We start from the raw sequence: 17,784 nt of genomic DNA, 5'->3' as shown, positions 1-17,784 counted from the left end.
GTCTCTGGAAGAGTTAGGCTACACCTCTCCCCTTCACGCAGAAACCTCACACTCTCCTCCCCCTCTACCTGGTGTGAGCAGCTTTATCCCCGCTGGGTGCCAATGATGCCTCATGCTGATCGGCTCATCAGCTGCCGATTAAAGCAGACACCCTTTCCTTTTTGCTCTTTGCTGTGAGAGGCAAATTATCAGGGGTTTATTGAGAAAGGCTGTGGGCACTTTATGGCTCCTTCCCCAGAGCATGAGGAAAAGCTTTATCCTACGGATCTTCCAGAAAAAAAATAGCAAGAAAACATCAGTGAAGCTGAATGTGACAGGCTAGGGGCACTGAGTCGAATGCTCATTCAAGTGGCCCAGGTGATCACTATCACTGGCTAATGACCTTCATGAGACACAGATTTAAGTCCTTAAATGATTGAAGTACAGACGGTGGCCACAGAAAAAAAAAAAAAAAAACAGCTGAGAGACAATCTATAGGTGCTGCACCTGCCGCTGGGTGGGGAGAACTGGTTAAACGAACAAGGGGTCTGTGTGATACTAGGAAACCTCTTCAGGCCAGAGATACTCTTTACTGCCAGCCAAAGCAGTGATATTTCCTGCAAAATTGGCCACTACAGCTAACCTATGAATCACAGTGTTTGTCCACGGCTCCTCAAGGAAAAGAGAAGGTAAAATCTAGTCTAGGTAATTGGATCCAAAGCTGGAAGATTTGAAAGTCTTCCAGAGTCCCAATCAATTCTCCTAGGTGGGAGGACAACAGAAAGAAGTAATTTCCAAAGACAACAAATTCACCTGCTGTTGAAGGCTCAGGAGCTGCTACTAGGTGAGGTCTGGCTGCTGACTTAAGAATGTGTCTGCGTTTCCCTTTTAACTCCTCAGAGCAAAAAGGAAGGAAGTTAAAAGCAAAGTGAACTTGACGGTAGCAAATGATAGCCTGTGTGTGAAAGAAGCTGCTGCTTGGGGGCTGCCGAGGTGCCCCTTTGGAGCTGCAATTTAGTATCACAAAAAGTGTGGTGGGTTTCATCTCCGCTCTTCCTGAAGTGTGCTGAATAAGAGACAAATGAAGGGCCAAGTAGCAAGACCATGTCTCCAGGGTAGCCCCAAGTCAGGGAAGGCTCTCACCCTCTGGATGACCCTGAGACTTGGCTACAATACCTGAAGACTTCCCCTTTGCCAGAACTCTCATGAAGAGCCGACTGGTTCTTGTACATGGGCATGAGCAAAGCGGATGTTCCAGTGCTAGCAGTGAAACATGGGCGTTTAGGCAAGGGCACAACACAGCTTCTCCTTTCAGCCTTTTCTCCCTCCTAGGCCACACTCTGACTTCAGTCCTTCAGTTCAGCTTAAGGGGAGACCTACTGTTGAGAGAGCAGCAAACTCCAAGCCCTCAAAACACATCAATTCTGGATTCAATTCCACCTTCGTTCACACTGGCACAAACAGCAGCAGTACCTTTGTGCTTGATAGAATTACACTGACGTGGAGATGGACACAAGGAACCTTTGGACTCTACATGCAGTGTAGTATTTCTGAGGAGGTATTGTTTTCTCGTAGGAAGACAATCACTGCTGCTCTATTTAGCTATGAACCCAGAGCCTGCATTCCCGAAGAACATTTATTTAAACTCCAAGTAACGCATCCTTGGTAAGCTCTGAAGGGGCCTTTTCTCTCTTCAAACGGTAATCCGCCCAGATGGAAAAGATATAGAAAGTTGTATGTGCTGCACGATAAATGAGCTGCATGCCACACACTAAATACTTGAAATGTACATGTCACAGTTAATGCCTCTCCAAATATTACAGGACCAGTCTTTCCTCACGATGTCTGAGATCTATGGCATGACACAGTGTGCTCTGACTGCCATGAACCCTTGCCAATGTTGTAATGTTTTAAGCGCAGTCTGCATTGAGTAATATACTTTAAATATACGGGTACAGTAAATTTCAGTCAAATAGATAACATCTGGGCAGAGACCATATGAGCCTGTAAAAAGTGTCCAGAAACAGACAGAAAAGCTGGTGCCAAACCTCAGCCTGAATCACAGAGTTTAAGTGGATTTGATGCATCAGCTAACCAGATTTTATGAGGAAACCCCAACCTAGACCATCAAATAGAGAGATGTAACAAATCACTTCATAGTCTTTGGTAAGAATCAAATTCCACCGAACGGATAAAGGCTGCATTTACTGCCTAGGCTTGGAGTGCCTGTCTCTGGTTAAACAGGGCACAGATGTGTACTCCATCAAATACCCCACAGAGCTGCCTTGAACCAAACTTCCCCTTACAATCCATCAGCCCCAGGAGCAGTATCTCCCAGGTGATCTACTGTGCATTAGAAAAACATATTTGTCATGCCTACCTTTATGCCAGCATCCCCTTTTTCACCCTGCCCAGCAAAGGAGAGAGAAAGGGGGGAAACAGAGAGGGACAGTGAACATAAAGGGAAACCAAGCAAGCAGTTCAATTGTAACAGCAAGAGACAAAGAGAAAGTAGCCAAAAGAGGGGTGTGATAAATGCAGCCCCAGCACTCTGGTTCTCCTCATAGCAACACGGTACCAGTCAAACACAGGCTGCAGCCCTTCCCTCACAGGGAGTGCAAAGGCAGTTTAAGTCCTTGGAGTGGATGCTGGAGGTTGCCCATACTAACACTTTTCTATGTGATAAGGGTGTAGAAACCATTAAAACATTTAATTGTCCAGAGCACCCTCATTTTCACAGCCCTGGTGCAAAAGCCTCTAAAGGCTGGGTTGGTTTTCTTCTTTAATGGGAGACTGTGTAGGTCCTGGTTCAGGACAGCATGGAACCACCTTGGCCAACAATGGGCCAGATTCTTCACACAGGAGCAAGTGCCCCGGCTACATGGTTCATTCCAGGCTCTAGGCAACTATCTCCAGCCCCTGGCCTTTGATATCGCTTTAGGATAGGCTTGTGCCACTTATCTGTCCCTGAGAGGTGCTCCCACTGACTCAAGTTCAAGGGTTACCTTGGGGCCAGAGGCTCCAGGGAGGCCATGGGCACCAGGCAGGCCTGACTCGCCCACCTCACCCTGAGGAAGAGAAGAAAGGAAACAGTGGAAGAAGCAAACACAGCAGCCAGAAAAGGACCAGTGAGTTGCCAGAAAGGTCAGCAGAGGTGTGACAAGGATGTCCTACACCAAGGTGTCCCACACACACCAACCTACCCTTGGGTCTCTGGGAGAGGAGCACCATTGTGCATCAAGAAAGACATTCAGTGTATGAAAAGTATGGAGTGCAGGGAGCGGCCCCATATCCTACATCATATCTGAGCTAACAACTTTTCTCAACATTTAGCCTTCTTTTCTCTTCCCATTAGGATTTGGTCCCCTAAATTAATTCCTTCCTTCCTTCCTTCCCTCCTTCCTTCCTAGAGAAAGGTCACAGCCTTGGGCTCATTCTTCCAAGACCAGTGCAGGCTCTTTGCTCGGAAGTGAATTAGCCAGACAAGTTGTTTCATGTAAGCGGAGCTGGTAGTAGAGGCCCTCGCTGTGAGGTCGCTGCTAAGAGCCGCCTGCCCTGTGCACACAGAACAGGATGGGCTCCTAATGGAAAATCCAACCATTCGCTGGGAGAAAGGGCAATAAATTGTCTGTCTGCAGGAGTGGGCTGTGGTCTGCAGGGGCTATAATTTCCACTTCCTGACATAACAAAAACTTCTCCGTTTATACAGAGCTAATTAAAAAGCTCTCAGGTCTTGCCATTTTGCTTGCAGAGCACCCATAATAAAACGTGCAGATAACGGGACACAGGATTCCTTCCTGCTGGGAACATTCACCTTCCCCTTCTCCAGCTGACATCTCTTTAGCAGTATCTCGTCATTCCTTCTCTCCCGTTTGATCTTCCTTTGTGTCTCCCCCGTCTCTCCTTCTGTCTCTTCATTTCACCCTCTGGGTTTGACAACCCTGCTGCTAATCAGCTGCTGCTGAAGGCATTTGGGCCAGTTTCTGCCTTTTAACCCAGAGCAGGATTGACTCTCCTGTATCCCAGGGAGCAATAGCCCTTTCCAGCCTCCCATATGGGTCTGGATGCACAAGAAATGCATTTCAGCCTGGAAGTGGGTGTAGAGAGGCACATACACATACACAGAGAGATGTTTGTTCCAGAGCTGCTGGAGAGTTAAAGATAAGTCTGGGCCCAGGCTCTCTTTACACAGGTGACAGCAGGGAATCTGTGGGCCTGTTGCAAACCCAGCAGGAGCAGAGCTCCGCAGGAGGCTCCAGCATAGTCCACAAATTTTCAGCCGTGATCCACAAAGCATCAGTGCACTTGATTCATTTAACAACATGGGAGCTTCCCTCCTTACCTTTCTGCCAGGGTATCCTTGAATCCCAGCATCTCCCTGAAAAAGGCAAAAAGGCAAAAGAAAGTGAAGCTTGGTCTGAGAGTGACAAATCTCTGCTCTTTTCCCGGGGGTATTGCTGGGATGGGAGAGCATTCCATGGGGAAAATTTGCCTTTTGCTCAGATTGATTCCATTGAGCTCCTGTCCCTTCAGATCCACAGGTCAGTGTTACCTGCACTGGGCTGAGCCCTGGCAGACAGGCAAAGGGTGTCAGCTCTGTGCCCCCATTCTATGCTTCCTATCTCCTCACCCTGGCAACATATCTCAGATAAAAACAAATTAGGTTGGGTGGCTGCAGCTGAAAAACAACAATCACCCCCCTCCCTCGCACTTTGGCAAGTGAATAAATGAGAAACCATGGCAGAGTTAACAATAGCATTGCAAAATCCATTCCTGAAGCACTGGGAAACGCTTTGAGAATGGAAGAAGCCAATAAAGCTGTGTGTGGCAAACAATTTTGCAAGATGGGCTGATGAGGCGTGCCTGGCTCAGTAGAGATGTAACTCAGACATGTTGCCTGGACGAAACCCATGAGTCAGCACACGGGCTGGGCCCCAGAGGCAATGCTGAGCTGGGTTAGAAATCTTTCTCAGCTATTTGATGTAACCTCTTTTACCCCTCCTCCATCTGTCAAAATGTACACATCTGTCCTCGTCAGGAGAGTCCATCTCTGTTCATCATCTTTCCACACCTCTAAGTGAGGTGAGATGTCTCACCTTTGGTCCAGGAGGCCCAGGTAAGCCCTGTGGATAAAATTAAAACAGACACTGGGGTTGGAAAGTGTACACATTACATGGACAGCAAGGTGATGGGGGGGATGCTGGCTGGTTTGATTTGAAACACCCCTTAGAGATTTGCACTGGTGAGCTCAAACATTCCCAATCTATTCTTCATGTAGTCCACACACCCAAATAAATTCATGCCCGTAGTGCTCCATCCCCCCAAGTTTTTTCTTGCTGAATTTGAAGACTAAAAAGCTGTTTTGCCTTATGCATTATGCTCCAGAATCTTTTCTGTTTCTCTGGCTTGCCTGGGGAACTTGTTCCCAGCCCACTGCAGCTCTGCAGTAAATCAGGCATTTGCAGCTTCCTCTGGCAAACTAAACAGAGACAATATATTAACAAACAAACCACTTGTGTCTTTAAATGAGAAATAACCAAACAATTTACCTGATATGAACCATGAAGCATACCAGACATATGTGTGTGTAAATATAAATAAACAAAATATCTGTGCAGGAGCTGCCTGTGAGCAGGCAGGAAAGGAAAATTACTCTAGATATGCTCTGATGCCTATGCCCCCCTTAATGTTGCCTGCTTTGAGAATTCAAGGGTTTAGCCATCCTATCCTTGGCTCCTCAGAGAGAAATGAGGATGCTTACAGGATCCCTGACCCCGGTATTGTGTGTGGAGGGGTGCATTTGCCTCCAGGGACAAGACTTGCTTGTCCTGCTAGCAGGTTTTGAAAACCCTTAGAGATGGAAACTCCTTTCATTCCACAGTGGCTACAGAGCCAGCATGCCACGTTTGCCCCTGGAACAGAGCAGGGTTTTGGTACCCACCTTTCCATCTCTGCCAGGCTTTCCGGGTTCTCCCACTCTGCCCTGTTGCAAGAGAGAGGTACATTAGCAGCATTTGCTGTCCTCTGCCCCGCCATTCAGCAACAGTATTATTTTATAAATGGTGCTTCTCTTCCCACCCTCCTCAGCTGCTTGCCAGGACAGGGCCAGGACTTCAGAGGGGTGGCAGGGAGCATGACAATTACACCCCAGGTGTTACTTCCTCCCCAGGGCCATCTGCAGGAGCTGAGGAAGAGGAAATGAGCCTGGTGTCACCCACCGTGTGTCTAGATAGCAGCAGTGCCCAGTTCACATCTCTGCCTTCCCTCTCACTCCCCTCCTTCCCCAGAACTTCTTCCTCTCCTCATTCTCTGCAAGCCTTGTATCCGTGGCTATCTCAGCTTCACTAGAAGCAGCAGAGGCCAGAGGAAACAGCCTGTGCCCTAGAGGATGGGGAAGCAGAAGGACTTGGGTTTTGGTAAGGACTTACAGGGGGTCCAATTGGCCCAGGACGTCCTGGGATTCCTTCAGGTCCAGCTGGTCCAGCAGGCCCTGGTGGACCAGGGGGCCCCGGGGGACCTTGGATCCCTGCTTGTCCTTGTTCACCCTGCAGTTCGTAAAACAAGAATTAGCAGGCAGAGAAAACTCTTCACACCACCACCTGAAGGGCCCAAGGCAGGCCAGCCTGACTGAAGCAGAGGAGATAGAAGCAAGTTCCAGGTTACTGCCAGGAGAAGTTTCCAAGAGTGATGGAGAGCCCTGCCAAGGACAGCTGGGCTGACTGGGAAGCAGGAGCCAGCACCCAATGGTTTACAAAGACATCTGAGGTCACCTGGTCAGAGCTCCCTTCTAGAGGGATCTAGTGATGACAGAGCAGTCCAAAGAGACCTTTTTCTTCATTGAGCCAGTCAAGTTAAATTTATGTGTCAAAGACCAGTATCTCTTGAGTGTCTGAGGAGGCTTTCCAAAGCACTTGACAGTCACATGTGAAGCAAAGCCTCCTGTGATGACACTGGCACTTCCAGGCAGAGCCACAGTGTCTTACCTCAGCCTGGTTTTCCCCATATATTTGTGGGACAACACTCCCTCTGTTTTGCCAAGGACCGAAAGTAGAAATGCCACAAACCCAAACGAAAATAACACGATCATCATGGCGTTCCTGGAGCCCACCCAAGGCAGGCCCAAGTACACCAGGCAGAGCCTGTTTTTCTAAGCTTTAACAAGGCAGCGCATGCTGAGCCACCTGCCATTTTCAGCTCTCTGAAATGGGGCTGTTTGAGCCGGTTTCTCCCTGGGCCCCTCAGTAGCCATTCAGTGGCTGTGGCTCATGCCTCAGCAATGTCATCTGGCCCAAAGGACCCGCACGTGGCATCAAGCGGCACTGCCGAGACAGTGGCTTGGAAGCAGCACGTTTGAATACCAGACTGCTGATCTATAATTGATGAATCCAGCGAGCTCCTAGGGCACTGGGGTACCCATGCTAAGCTGTTCGCTTATTAGGCTCACCTCCCTAGATAAACTACCACAAGACCCTACTGCTAGTGATCCAATTTAAATCTGAAAAACTTTCCTTGGTGGATCCATGGGAAGCTAGAAACCAAACACGGTTGTTTCTCGATTAAAAGTCGATGGGTGTGCAGTTGGGTCTCCGGTGAATTTATCCTCTCTAGAGCCTTATACACTGGAGGGAAATGCATGAAGTTTGTTCCCTGTGCTCCTACCAAGTGCGCTGTTTATTCTGGCTGCCTTTAGTAAAATATGCAGATACAGGGATGTTTGCTTTATTTAGAATGATAAATGAAAGTAATAAGCTGCAAATTTCATGCTTTCTGCCATGAGCTCTATTTAAAAGAAAATTTCCAACACGTGGGCCAGGCTCACAAGAAGCTCGGTCATGTGTGGAGCAACAGCCCTTTTCCTGTGCCTCACTGCCCAACCCACAGCCCACACTGGGAAGCCTGCTGGGCCAGGCAGGAGCGATGCCCTTGCTTCTCCCCATTTTTAAAGTGGATCTTCATTCATCCTGTGGCCCTTGCAAGGGAATGCAGGTTCTTTTCTAAGCTTCCTTATCTTCCACACTCAGTGCTATCAACTGTCTGGTAAATAGTCTCACAGCTTTTAAATATGGAAGGTAATTTGGATCTAATTAAGATGTTGGGAGGACACCGGAATATACTTTTGTATATAATATATAAATTTCCTCTTGCCTTGAGCTCTCCGTCCAGCTTCAAAGACTTTTCTCCAGCTGCATTTTACAATACCCCAGCATGGGTGCACCATGGGAAGGCGAAGAGGGCTTTGCCCATCTCACTTCGGCTCTCCCCTCCTCTATTCCCACCTCAGCTGCTCTCTGCCAGCGCAGTCCACACTCCAAATTTAAGGCACTAAATTGCAGCATGGTGCTGGGATGTGGTGCTGGTAGGGGACAGGGAGCTGGGCAGAGCAGGACCCCTGCCCCAGCAACAGGCCGTGGCTGGAAGGAGCTCATCCAAAGTCCTGTTTGCATCACCCTCACTTTGCTGTCTTGGGCACAGCAGGCTTTGTCTAGGAAAGTGCCCATCCTTGCAGATCCCTAAACACACAAAGTGTTATTACCACATCATTATAGTCTCGTTAATGTATTCAGCACAAAAAGGCCCCCACAGAGCTAAGTGGACAGTAAGTTGATACAGTAATAGACACAGTAAGTGGGAGATCAGGTGTCATTTTCCTCAGTTGTCATTCTATATTTTTAGCTGTCGACTGGAACTATTTTTCAGTTCTTTTAAACACCAGCCAGCCACCCTGACTACGCCCCAGCAATGCAATGCTTGCTCAGCCGCCCCGCAGAGGACCCCATTCAGCCCGTGCCTGAGCTAAGCCCCAGTCCTTGGGCAAAGCACTCCTGCTGATGCACTCAGAGTTAGCAGCAGGATTTTCCTCTCTTCTAGGCACTGGTTCTAACATCCATTTTGCAGCCTCACTTTTTTTTTCTTAGTATTCATACGCTGGGCTCCTGGAATTGCCTGGTGCTGGCAGATCTGTAGGAGCAGACCACACCCTGTTGCATCTAGAGAAGGAATACAGCAAAGGCAAAACAGATCATGGCAAAACTCTCCGCTGAAATTTTCCTCTGCGGACAGAGGGAATTTGCAGCCCTGGCTGACGACAGGATGTAGGGCAGCTATTCAAGTTTCCCACTTCATCCTGGAGAGGAACTTCAGCTTTCAAAGCCTTCCCAAGAGGTCAGTCCTTGGCCTGGCTCTCCAGACTGTCACTTTGAAGGGCAAACAGCACAATCCGTGGGGCTCTGTGTGGTGCGAATGCTGAATCGATAGAAACTGAACTGAAACCACAGGCTCAAGGGCTAAGGTCAGGATTTGTCCAGCGCTGGGCAAGGACCAGGCACCTCATGGTAAAGGTCTCTTGCATCCTGCAGTTCCTTGCAAGCATCTGACTGTCTAGTCTAGACATGCAGCAGGGTGACCAAACCCGGCCACTTAAGAGAGAGTGCCCAGCACACTTCAGCGGAGTAATTGCAGCAGTTTGTCCATACAGGAAAGCTAATCCCAGTCGATGGAATGAGGGAGCAAAAAGTGGCCTCATTAAAAGCCGCATGAACTCTGACTATGGACACTCTTATTCACTATTCATATGTCCGTAATTCACTTTATGAATTCATTCCCAAAATAAACTAAACATGAATTATGGCCCCGGAAACCAAAATAAATGTGTTTACACAAAGATTTAATGCAATTTAATGAAACCATTCTAAGAGCTTATTTAAACACATTTCCCAAGTGCCTCAGACTAGACTAGCCCTTAGAAGAAGCGTTTGCCTGTTCATTCATCTCAGTTAAATTTCACAGACATTAGATGTATTTCAGCAAGAGGCTTCCAACCTCTTCTGGAGATTGAATATGCAGGAACTGAGTCCTTAAGGGAGGAGGCTGCTTGTCGACAGCCCCAAGAACAGCTTCATGGCCCATTTCTTTTAGTTCCAAAAACTGGCTTCACTGCATTTCCTTTTATCAACAGTATCACATCAAAGATTTCCTCCACTTTAAAGAAAGTCCCTCAGCTGTGCCTGAAACTCTTGGAAAGCCCTCTATAGGGAAAGAAAGACAGGTAGCAAGCTGATTAACTGCAAGCATCGGAATAAGCTCAGAAACAGGCAACAAGGAGGAGAAGTCTACCTGGAAAGTGCGTCTCTTTATGACTGGAGGCGGAGCCAGCCGCACTGAATTGAGGAGAGGCAACAGCTGAAGAAGATCAAACCAGAAGGTCGCAGGGCAAAGGAGGCCATTAGGGCACCGAGAGTCAGAGAGCAGCCAGGGGAGAGAACAGAGAAGAAGGGAACAGAGAGATTGCCATGAAAACAAAGCCCGGCATGAGAGCGGCGCAGGGCGGGCGCAGCGCAGGTACCTGCAGGCACACCTCTGAGCTCCTCCGTGCTGCTCACAGGGGCACCCACCAGGGGCCAGTCTGGCAGGTGTGGGGTGCCCACTCGCCATCCCAGTGCTCCCACCACACAGAGCTTTCACAGCTTCCTCTGCTCAGAAATAGAACTTACCCATGGCATTTTTGACTCAGCTCTGCCGATCTTAAGAAGTGCTCACTGTAAGACATCCCCTCACTGGCTCTGCTAGGGTGTCCAGCGTTGGGACTGTTTCTCTTAACTTACCATCATCATCATCGTAAGATTTCGGGCAACTATCAGAATTAAAATTTTCTCCAAGTTTTCCAAGTGCAGTTTTCTAGTTCTCTTACAAGAAACGCAGCATACCTCCAGCTCTCACCCCTCCTCCAGGTATGGAAGGGAGTGGAGAAAGGCTAGCTGAGGTCAGCACAGAGGTCCTGGGCTGGTTCACTTGACTTGAACACAGCCACCACGGCCAAGGGAGAAGACCAGGCCTTGGAACTGGATGCCTAAGCAGGGCATTGCCTTGGCAGCCTGCGCTTTGTTTTTCCTTTCTCAATGATATCACTACCTTCTGACTGCTTATAGCCAGGAATGCTGCCTTAGGGCACAAAGCTGACCCGGACACACAGAAATCAAATGTACTAAAGCTGAGGAGCATTTGTTCATCCTTTTGCTATATCCAGTTTCCATTTGCATGCACGCTGCTGTCACCCTGGCACCCACCGTGCCAGTTCCAGGCCCAGGAATGCTGCCCTGGCCTGATCCACTTTCCTGTTCCTATCAGTTTTCCATTGAAGCTGCTCTTGATTTACATAGGGAGAAGCGAGAGAGCCTTTCTGTGCCTGGGCATAAAAACGTGCCCGTGTGTGACATTTCCCCATGTGAGCTGTGTGCTCAGATCCCAGAGGTGTGCCCACAGGTGTCCCACCACAGAAACCATACACTTCCAAGCAGCACATTTTATTCCCTTTAAACATTGTCCTTCACATCTGCAGTGAAAGCAAGGATCCAGTCCTGTTGCAAAGGGAAGTGGTAACCCAATTTTGCAGCATCCTGATCAGGTGGTTGTGTTCAGATGCACTGATCCAGACAGCCACAAGCTATCACTCCAAAAGCAGTGCTGCTGGAAATTCAGCTGGGCTGATTTTATCCAAAGGCAAACCTCCCATTTCTAAAAGACATCGCAGGAGGCCCCTTAGCTCAGGAGAGAGCTAGCTAAGCTGGCTTTGCCTGGCTGCTCAAATGCTGAAGGGTATCTGAAATATTATACCTCTTACAGGGAAGCAGAGGGAGAATGCTGGAAAGGATAAAAGGATAAGGAGGAAAATGGAGAGAACTAGTCTTGAAAACAGGCAAGACAAGACCCTGCAATGGATTCAGTGAGTGTTCTGAGAAGAAAACTGAAGGCACTTCCACCAAGCTCCCTCTGTGTTCCAATGAGAAGTTTTTTTTTTCAGAAGGCAGTGTGCAATACTGGATCTGCACCCTTGAGCCTTTGCATCAGGACTGGGTCCCTTCAGACAGCTACCCACAAACCTTCAGCGTAAGGATCTGGTTAGAGCGCAGGGCTGCAAGTGTGGTGCTTAGGTATTCCTGGGGAACAGTGAACACACATGAGACAAACGGGGTCAGTTAGACAAACAGCATTTCTGAGAGCAAACACAGCATGGCTGGTCCCCCGATTTCCCTGAGTAGCATTTGCGGCAGCTTTGAGTGGCCCTCTTACCCTGACTGGGCAGCCCCAATGCGTGGGCTCATCCCTCACAGCAGCACAGGCCACACAGACTCATACGGACAAAAAAATAGGGAATTACAACAAGAGCCAAGGCACATATCCTAACCTTGTGTTTCCTTCCTAAGAAAAGAAATATGAAACAAAACTGAAACAACATCCCCAGTTTGTCAGGATGCTGATTTTCATTTCCTCACCCAGAACATCTGACAAAGAACCTTATCAAACAGAAAAGCAAGAATGAATTGCGATTCGGTCAGTAGTGTCACGTTTTTGCAACAAGACCCATCCTAAGTTTCATTCAGGGAGGAAGAAAGAGAACTGCACCTCTGCTGGCTGGTCTGTGCCTCTTGACTCCCTGAACTTGCAGCTCAGGACAGCCTGTCCTTGAGTTGATCTGAGGACAGTCACCCTTCCTGTGAGCATGTCTCAGCCTTGAATAACTCATGGGCTTTTTATAATGTTGAGCTTGGTGCCTTATGAGACCAAAAGTATCTCCACGAGAGGCAAGGAAACACTGCCAGGATGTGAGGCTTTGTAGCCACCATTCTCCCCTTTGTCACAGCCCTGCAGCTCGTCAGTCACCCTACGACCCTGACCCACCAAATGAGTGTGTCTGCCCCCAGGCCTAAGCCCAGGCTATTTCCAGGGATGCACCAGCTCCCTTCCCAGTGTTGCTTTGGGTCCTGCCACTGCTTTTCACCTTGAGCACCGGGGACAGTCAGAGCCAAAGGCTGTAACAGGAACTCAGGACACTGCTTGGGTGACCAGTGTTGTTGGCTTCTTTTTAACATAACAATCCAGTGAGCCGGCCCACTAAATAAACACAGCTGACCGGCTGTTATTGCACAGGGACTGGCACTTACCCATGGCCCCCTTTCTCCCTTGCTGCCAGCCCAGCTCTCTCTCCAGTGGCTCTGCTGCTCCAACCCTGCTCCCTCCTGGCCAGGGACCAGAGCCCAGCTGATTATCCAGAGGCCCATCAAAAATAAACAGAAAGCTCTTAAGCTTGTCTCCCTGTACACCCAGATTACAAATTCCAGCCACTTCATATGATGTCGTTCCAATGCATTTCCAGTGGATTTTCAGCACTCTGGTTGTTTTTAGAACTAGTTAAATCCCCTAAAACCCCATGATGTTCTCTCTCCACTCTTGGCTGCGGCACATGCTGGCCAGGCCAAGATGAAGGGGCAGGTGGGGCAACATCCTGGCTTTCATTAAACAGTTGCTGGCATCAACCCTTCTACTCAGCCTCTTCCTTGCAGGCAGAAAGTTCATCAGGTTTGGGGGGCAGCATGGGGACCAACTCGCTGGGGACCTGAAAGACCACCATAGCCGGGGGGTGCAGGGTTACACTCAGACAGGGAGCATAACCCTTCCCCTCTTCTCTGTGCAGGGATGGCACTAGCCATGAGGGAGAAGAAAAAGAGAGGAGGGATGATAGAGTTTTCCCCAGGTCTTCAAAGCCCACACTGCCTCCCGGCCACACACGACAAGAGCAGAGGCTGTGGACGCAGCACGGAGCCAGTGCAGCACTCAAGGCGTGAGTGGGGGACCTCTACTCCTCCAGAACCCCCAGGTTTCACTGGCGTTTGGGGTGAGGACATGGACCTTCCCCTCTCCAGCACAAAGCACAGGAGGATCTCCAGGAAGCAGAATTGACAGCGGCTATCTAGGGGTCAGCTTTGGTGGGCAGGAACAGACCAGAGAACCAGCATCCCCCTGGAAAACCTTATCTGCTGCTTTTCTGCGAAACACATCCGTCAGCCAAGCACTGCCCTGGGGGCCCAGATGACGCATCTTGTTAACGAAACGATCTCCGCTTCCAACAAAAAGCCATTCAAACGAGGGAGGATTAACATGCGGGAAGGCACGGGACAGAGGATAATAACGCTAATGACTTACCCTGTGCGAGTATTCTGCACACTGACCCTGTGAAAGAAGGGAATTAAAAAGGAAGGAGTTTAAACCACAAAGAGACGCGACCAAAATAGGCACGCAGGGTCAGATCCAGAAGGTGTAAATCATTGTGACCCTATCAAACTCAATGCGGTTATGCCAGTTTGCACCCGATAAGCACCCTGCCTCCTGTCCCCATCCCCTGAGCCCTCTGCTTTTGGTACTCCTCACTCACAGTCAGATCAAGCAGCACCGAGTGCACCAAGCCCCCTCCTCTCTTTTAATTTTTAACAACGCCTCCACTGAAATTACCTTCTCTCCTTTTTGTCCTGGAAGTCCCTATAAAAGTGATCAAAAAAGGCCTCAGTAAATGAAGGAGTTCAGTGAATGCAAGGGGAAATGGATTAGGGGGAAAGATGAAATAGGGATGAGATACTTACGGGTTCTCCCCTGGGACCTGCAGCACCCTTTAAAGAAACACAGAATTTAACATGGGATGGTTTTCCATTTACAGTGTCAAAAAACCCCCAGCGTATGGAGTAGGTGACAAACTGAGCTTTTAAAAGCAATTGTGAAGAAAATTCCCAAGAGACATCTGGGTTCCCTTTGTTACTCTGAGAAGTGAAAATGCACACATGCTCTGGCTGCACCAAGGGGGAAAATATTAAGGGAAAAATCATCAGGAAAACACACCCTTATTGTTCCCAGGACCTCAGCTGACAGCACGTCTCCTCGGCCGACTACGCACTGGGATGGAACCAGAAGCAGCCAGGACTGAAGCCTGAGCTGGGATTGTGCAACAGGGGAGTGGGGAGGGGGATCTTTAACACGTGCTTGCCAGAGGGCTACACTGACACTCAGACTCAAAAAGCAGAATTGCAGAATTAGCAGAAGAAAACTTTCAACACTTTAGTGAGTGAAGGTGACTACAGAGCCTCTCTCTTGACGTACTCATTTTTGGGATTTCATCATCAGAGATGTCAAGAGGAACAAGGCAGCATTTGGGCTTCCATAAAGTGCAGTCTGAGTTTATCGTTTTCAACCAAAAGCATTTTAGTATGATGCACATATGAAAGAGCTTCAAGGGGGTGGGGGAACCACATTTAATACAAAAAATATTCTTTTTTCAGTTGTTGTTAGATAAGTTGAAAGCTGCCAGATTGGTTTTCAGAAATCTTTCCGTCAACTTTTACTTCTCCTGTGAGGCCAACCACAAAAAATGTCAGCTCCCAGAGTATATTTAAAGAACATAATTGCTAACTGCAAGGAAAACACATCCCATGCGTAACTAGAGAGTTGCTGTTGTGACATGATGAATGTGATAGCCATAATGCAAAAATTACAGACATGCATCCCAGCACTGCTATTATGAAGTTACAGAATTAGGGATGCAGCTAGTGCATCAGTTGAAGCAAGATTGCTACCCTGCCCGTGAGCTTGTTTCCAGCTGAGGCACATAATTTCAAGCCAACCCACACCCCACAGACAAAGGTATGTATTTTTACCATCTCTCCCTTCTGTCCAGGATGGCCCTGCCAAAAAAAGGAAACACACATCAGCTTTGGCCACCGCAGACTCTAGAGGATGTTGATTTAACATCTTCTGCTGAGTGAAGTGTGTGTACCCAGAGCAGTACAAGAAAGGTGCTGCTGCATCTCTCTTGGGGGTGAAGTTCTTCATGGCAAAAAACAGGATGCTGCTGCAGGAAATTAGAAGCCAGAGGTATGTGCTACCGACCCCTTCCCCATTACAGCACTGGAGGAGTGTCGTGAGGAGCCTGGCTACATGGCTGCTACATGGGGCTATGGGTTTCATGTTCACTGGGTTCATGGAGAAGTAGCTCATTTGTGCCCAACTCTCTGAAGGATGTGAAGAACTTGGGTTTCTACTGCAAATCTCTAAGGACAGTATGGAGGTCTCACTGATGTCTTTAGGATCCTTCCCTCCTCCACTGCAGCTGTTTTTGGCACAGCAGCAAAGAGAAGGAAGCTGTTGACTCAGGCAGAGGGCTGATACCTCAGGGATCTGCTCTGCCTCTCTGATTCTGGGTGGGAGGGCCTGCTAAAGCTTTCCCTGCAGCAGCCAGGCTGCTGCACTTGTGAACTGCTATTTTATAGATTTATCTAGAAAGGAATAGGTCATGCTCTGCCTTCCTTAATCTCCTGACTCCTGCATCTCCCTCAAGGCATCTGTGGCATCCTCCTGCCTGCCAATCTCATAATTTTCTTTTAATCCATGCACGTGCATGGCATTACAAAATAATCCCCTTAAAACATACGGTGTAAGACAGGCTGGCAGCACAGTGGGACCTAGCAGGAGGCAGGGCAGGAAGCCTGCAGAGAAGTTCTTTGCTTACCGGTTTGCCATCCAAGCCAATAGGGCCCTGAAATAAAAGATGAAAAATTATGAGAAATGCTTTCCTCAGGGTGTCTGTCCATCTGCTCTAGGAAGCATTATGTGCCACGAGACTGCATGGGCTGGGGTGATGTGAGCTGACTCTCTGGCCTCCTGTCAAGTCCTGGTAGGTCCCTGGCCCACCGACTACCAGCCCAGATTTCAAACTGCATCAGCACGGACCTGCTCACTGTCAGCACGTGTAGGCAGCAATGCTGGACACAGGAATAGAAGCAAGGAGGGATTCGTAAGAAATTTGCAAAAAAATCTCAGAATTTAAAATTTGACAGTGTTTGGTAAGCTGGTTGAATATCAGCAGTTCTCTCAAGACTGATTCAGAAGGGCACCCACCTTTGGGGAAAGAGGAATTTTTGCAAATGCCAGAATAATAAAAATGTCCCAGGGAAGATGTGACATACAGCTCAGCGCATGCTGAAGGTACTGTTTGGTGAGAAACAGGCTCTGCAGGGCTGTCCTACTCAGCACTTTCTCATGAGCTGGGCCGATATTTTTGCTCCTCCAAAAGCCAAAGGACCACAAGGGCCTGGAGAGATCCGCTTCTCCTCAGTCCAGGGGCAGCTCACAGCCCCCCTTTTCACAATGGGCAGAGCCGTGGAGCCCGGTCAGACAGCTCAGAGGCTGTCCATCCCTCCCATTTTCCAGGCGTGAGAGTCTCCCTCACAGACCTGCTCTGGCACATCCAGTGTCCTGGAGCAGCAGCTGAGCTGCCTGGTGGGAGCAGGGATGTAGGGGGTGTTTGTGTTTGTCTCAGGCTTCCTAGTCGTCCAGGGTAAATGCGTATGAATAAATAGCAACTGTTCAGCTGTTCAGCAGCCTCAGTGCTTCAGAGAGTGCTGCCAGCAACTGCAGAACTGAAATGAAATATGCTTTGTCCTCTCCGGGGCATTATCTCTGTTCCCTTGCAACTGTGCTGGAGAAGAATTCCCCTTCATGTCTTATGTCCTTTCCCTTTGGTATGACCAGGGTGTCCAGCCTAGCTGAACAGTTCCCAGCTGACCCTCAACAGGCAGGGCCCTTTTTGGATCCCAGGCATTTGCTGGTATTGGAATATCACCTAAAAGCTCAATTAAAGGTGGAATTTCCCCTACCTAGGGTTTGTTTCTTTGTTTGGGACCGGGGTATTTCTTAGGATGGTTTTCTTTTACTGAACAGATCTGGCTTTAACTATGTTATTGTAACACCTGGGGCTTTTTTTTTTTTTTTTTTTATTTCCTTTCAGAGTTGAGTGATTTAGTTTGTTGGTTTTGGGTTTTTTTTTTCTCCTTCCCCAAGTATCATTTAAAAGAAAAAGAAAAAGGAAAAAAAAAAGGCAGAAAATCAAATGAAGAATACATTGCTTTTTCCAGTGATATCAGATCAGGTCATTGTTTTCAGGCAGAAATTATGAGATACAGCAAGATACAGCAAGCACTTATGAGG

General features: G+C 48.4%; 1 protein-coding gene across 2 annotated transcripts in view; it reads right to left on the bottom strand.

The window, feature by feature from the left end:
* The window catches only part of COL13A1 (collagen type XIII alpha 1 chain), a 56,155-nt gene that overhangs the window by 32,041 nt on the left and 6,330 nt on the right, over window positions 1-17,784 (bottom strand). For both annotated transcript variants that reach the window (XM_066324354.1, XM_066324353.1), the window contains exons 4-13: window positions 16,307-16,333; window positions 15,456-15,482; window positions 14,391-14,417; window positions 14,263-14,289; window positions 13,957-13,983; window positions 11,856-11,912; window positions 6,408-6,524; window positions 5,921-5,962; window positions 5,076-5,102; window positions 4,322-4,357 (exon numbers count right to left, since the gene is read on the bottom strand). In XM_066324354.1, coding sequence (XP_066180451.1) covers window positions 4,322-4,357; window positions 5,076-5,102; window positions 5,921-5,962; window positions 6,408-6,524; window positions 11,856-11,912; window positions 13,957-13,983; window positions 14,263-14,289; window positions 14,391-14,417; window positions 15,456-15,482; window positions 16,307-16,333 — 414 coding nt within the window. The remainder of the gene's footprint in view (window positions 1-4,321; window positions 4,358-5,075; window positions 5,103-5,920; window positions 5,963-6,407; window positions 6,525-11,855; window positions 11,913-13,956; window positions 13,984-14,262; window positions 14,290-14,390; window positions 14,418-15,455; window positions 15,483-16,306; window positions 16,334-17,784) is intronic.

The sequence above is a fragment of the Sylvia atricapilla genome, chromosome 8 (genome assembly GCF_009819655.1).
Source record: "Sylvia atricapilla isolate bSylAtr1 chromosome 8, bSylAtr1.pri, whole genome shotgun sequence".
Taxonomy (NCBI): Eukaryota; Metazoa; Chordata; class Aves; order Passeriformes; family Sylviidae; genus Sylvia; species Sylvia atricapilla.
Note: the sequence above shows the minus strand (reverse complement) of the source record. Positions and strands in the feature narration are given on the sequence as shown.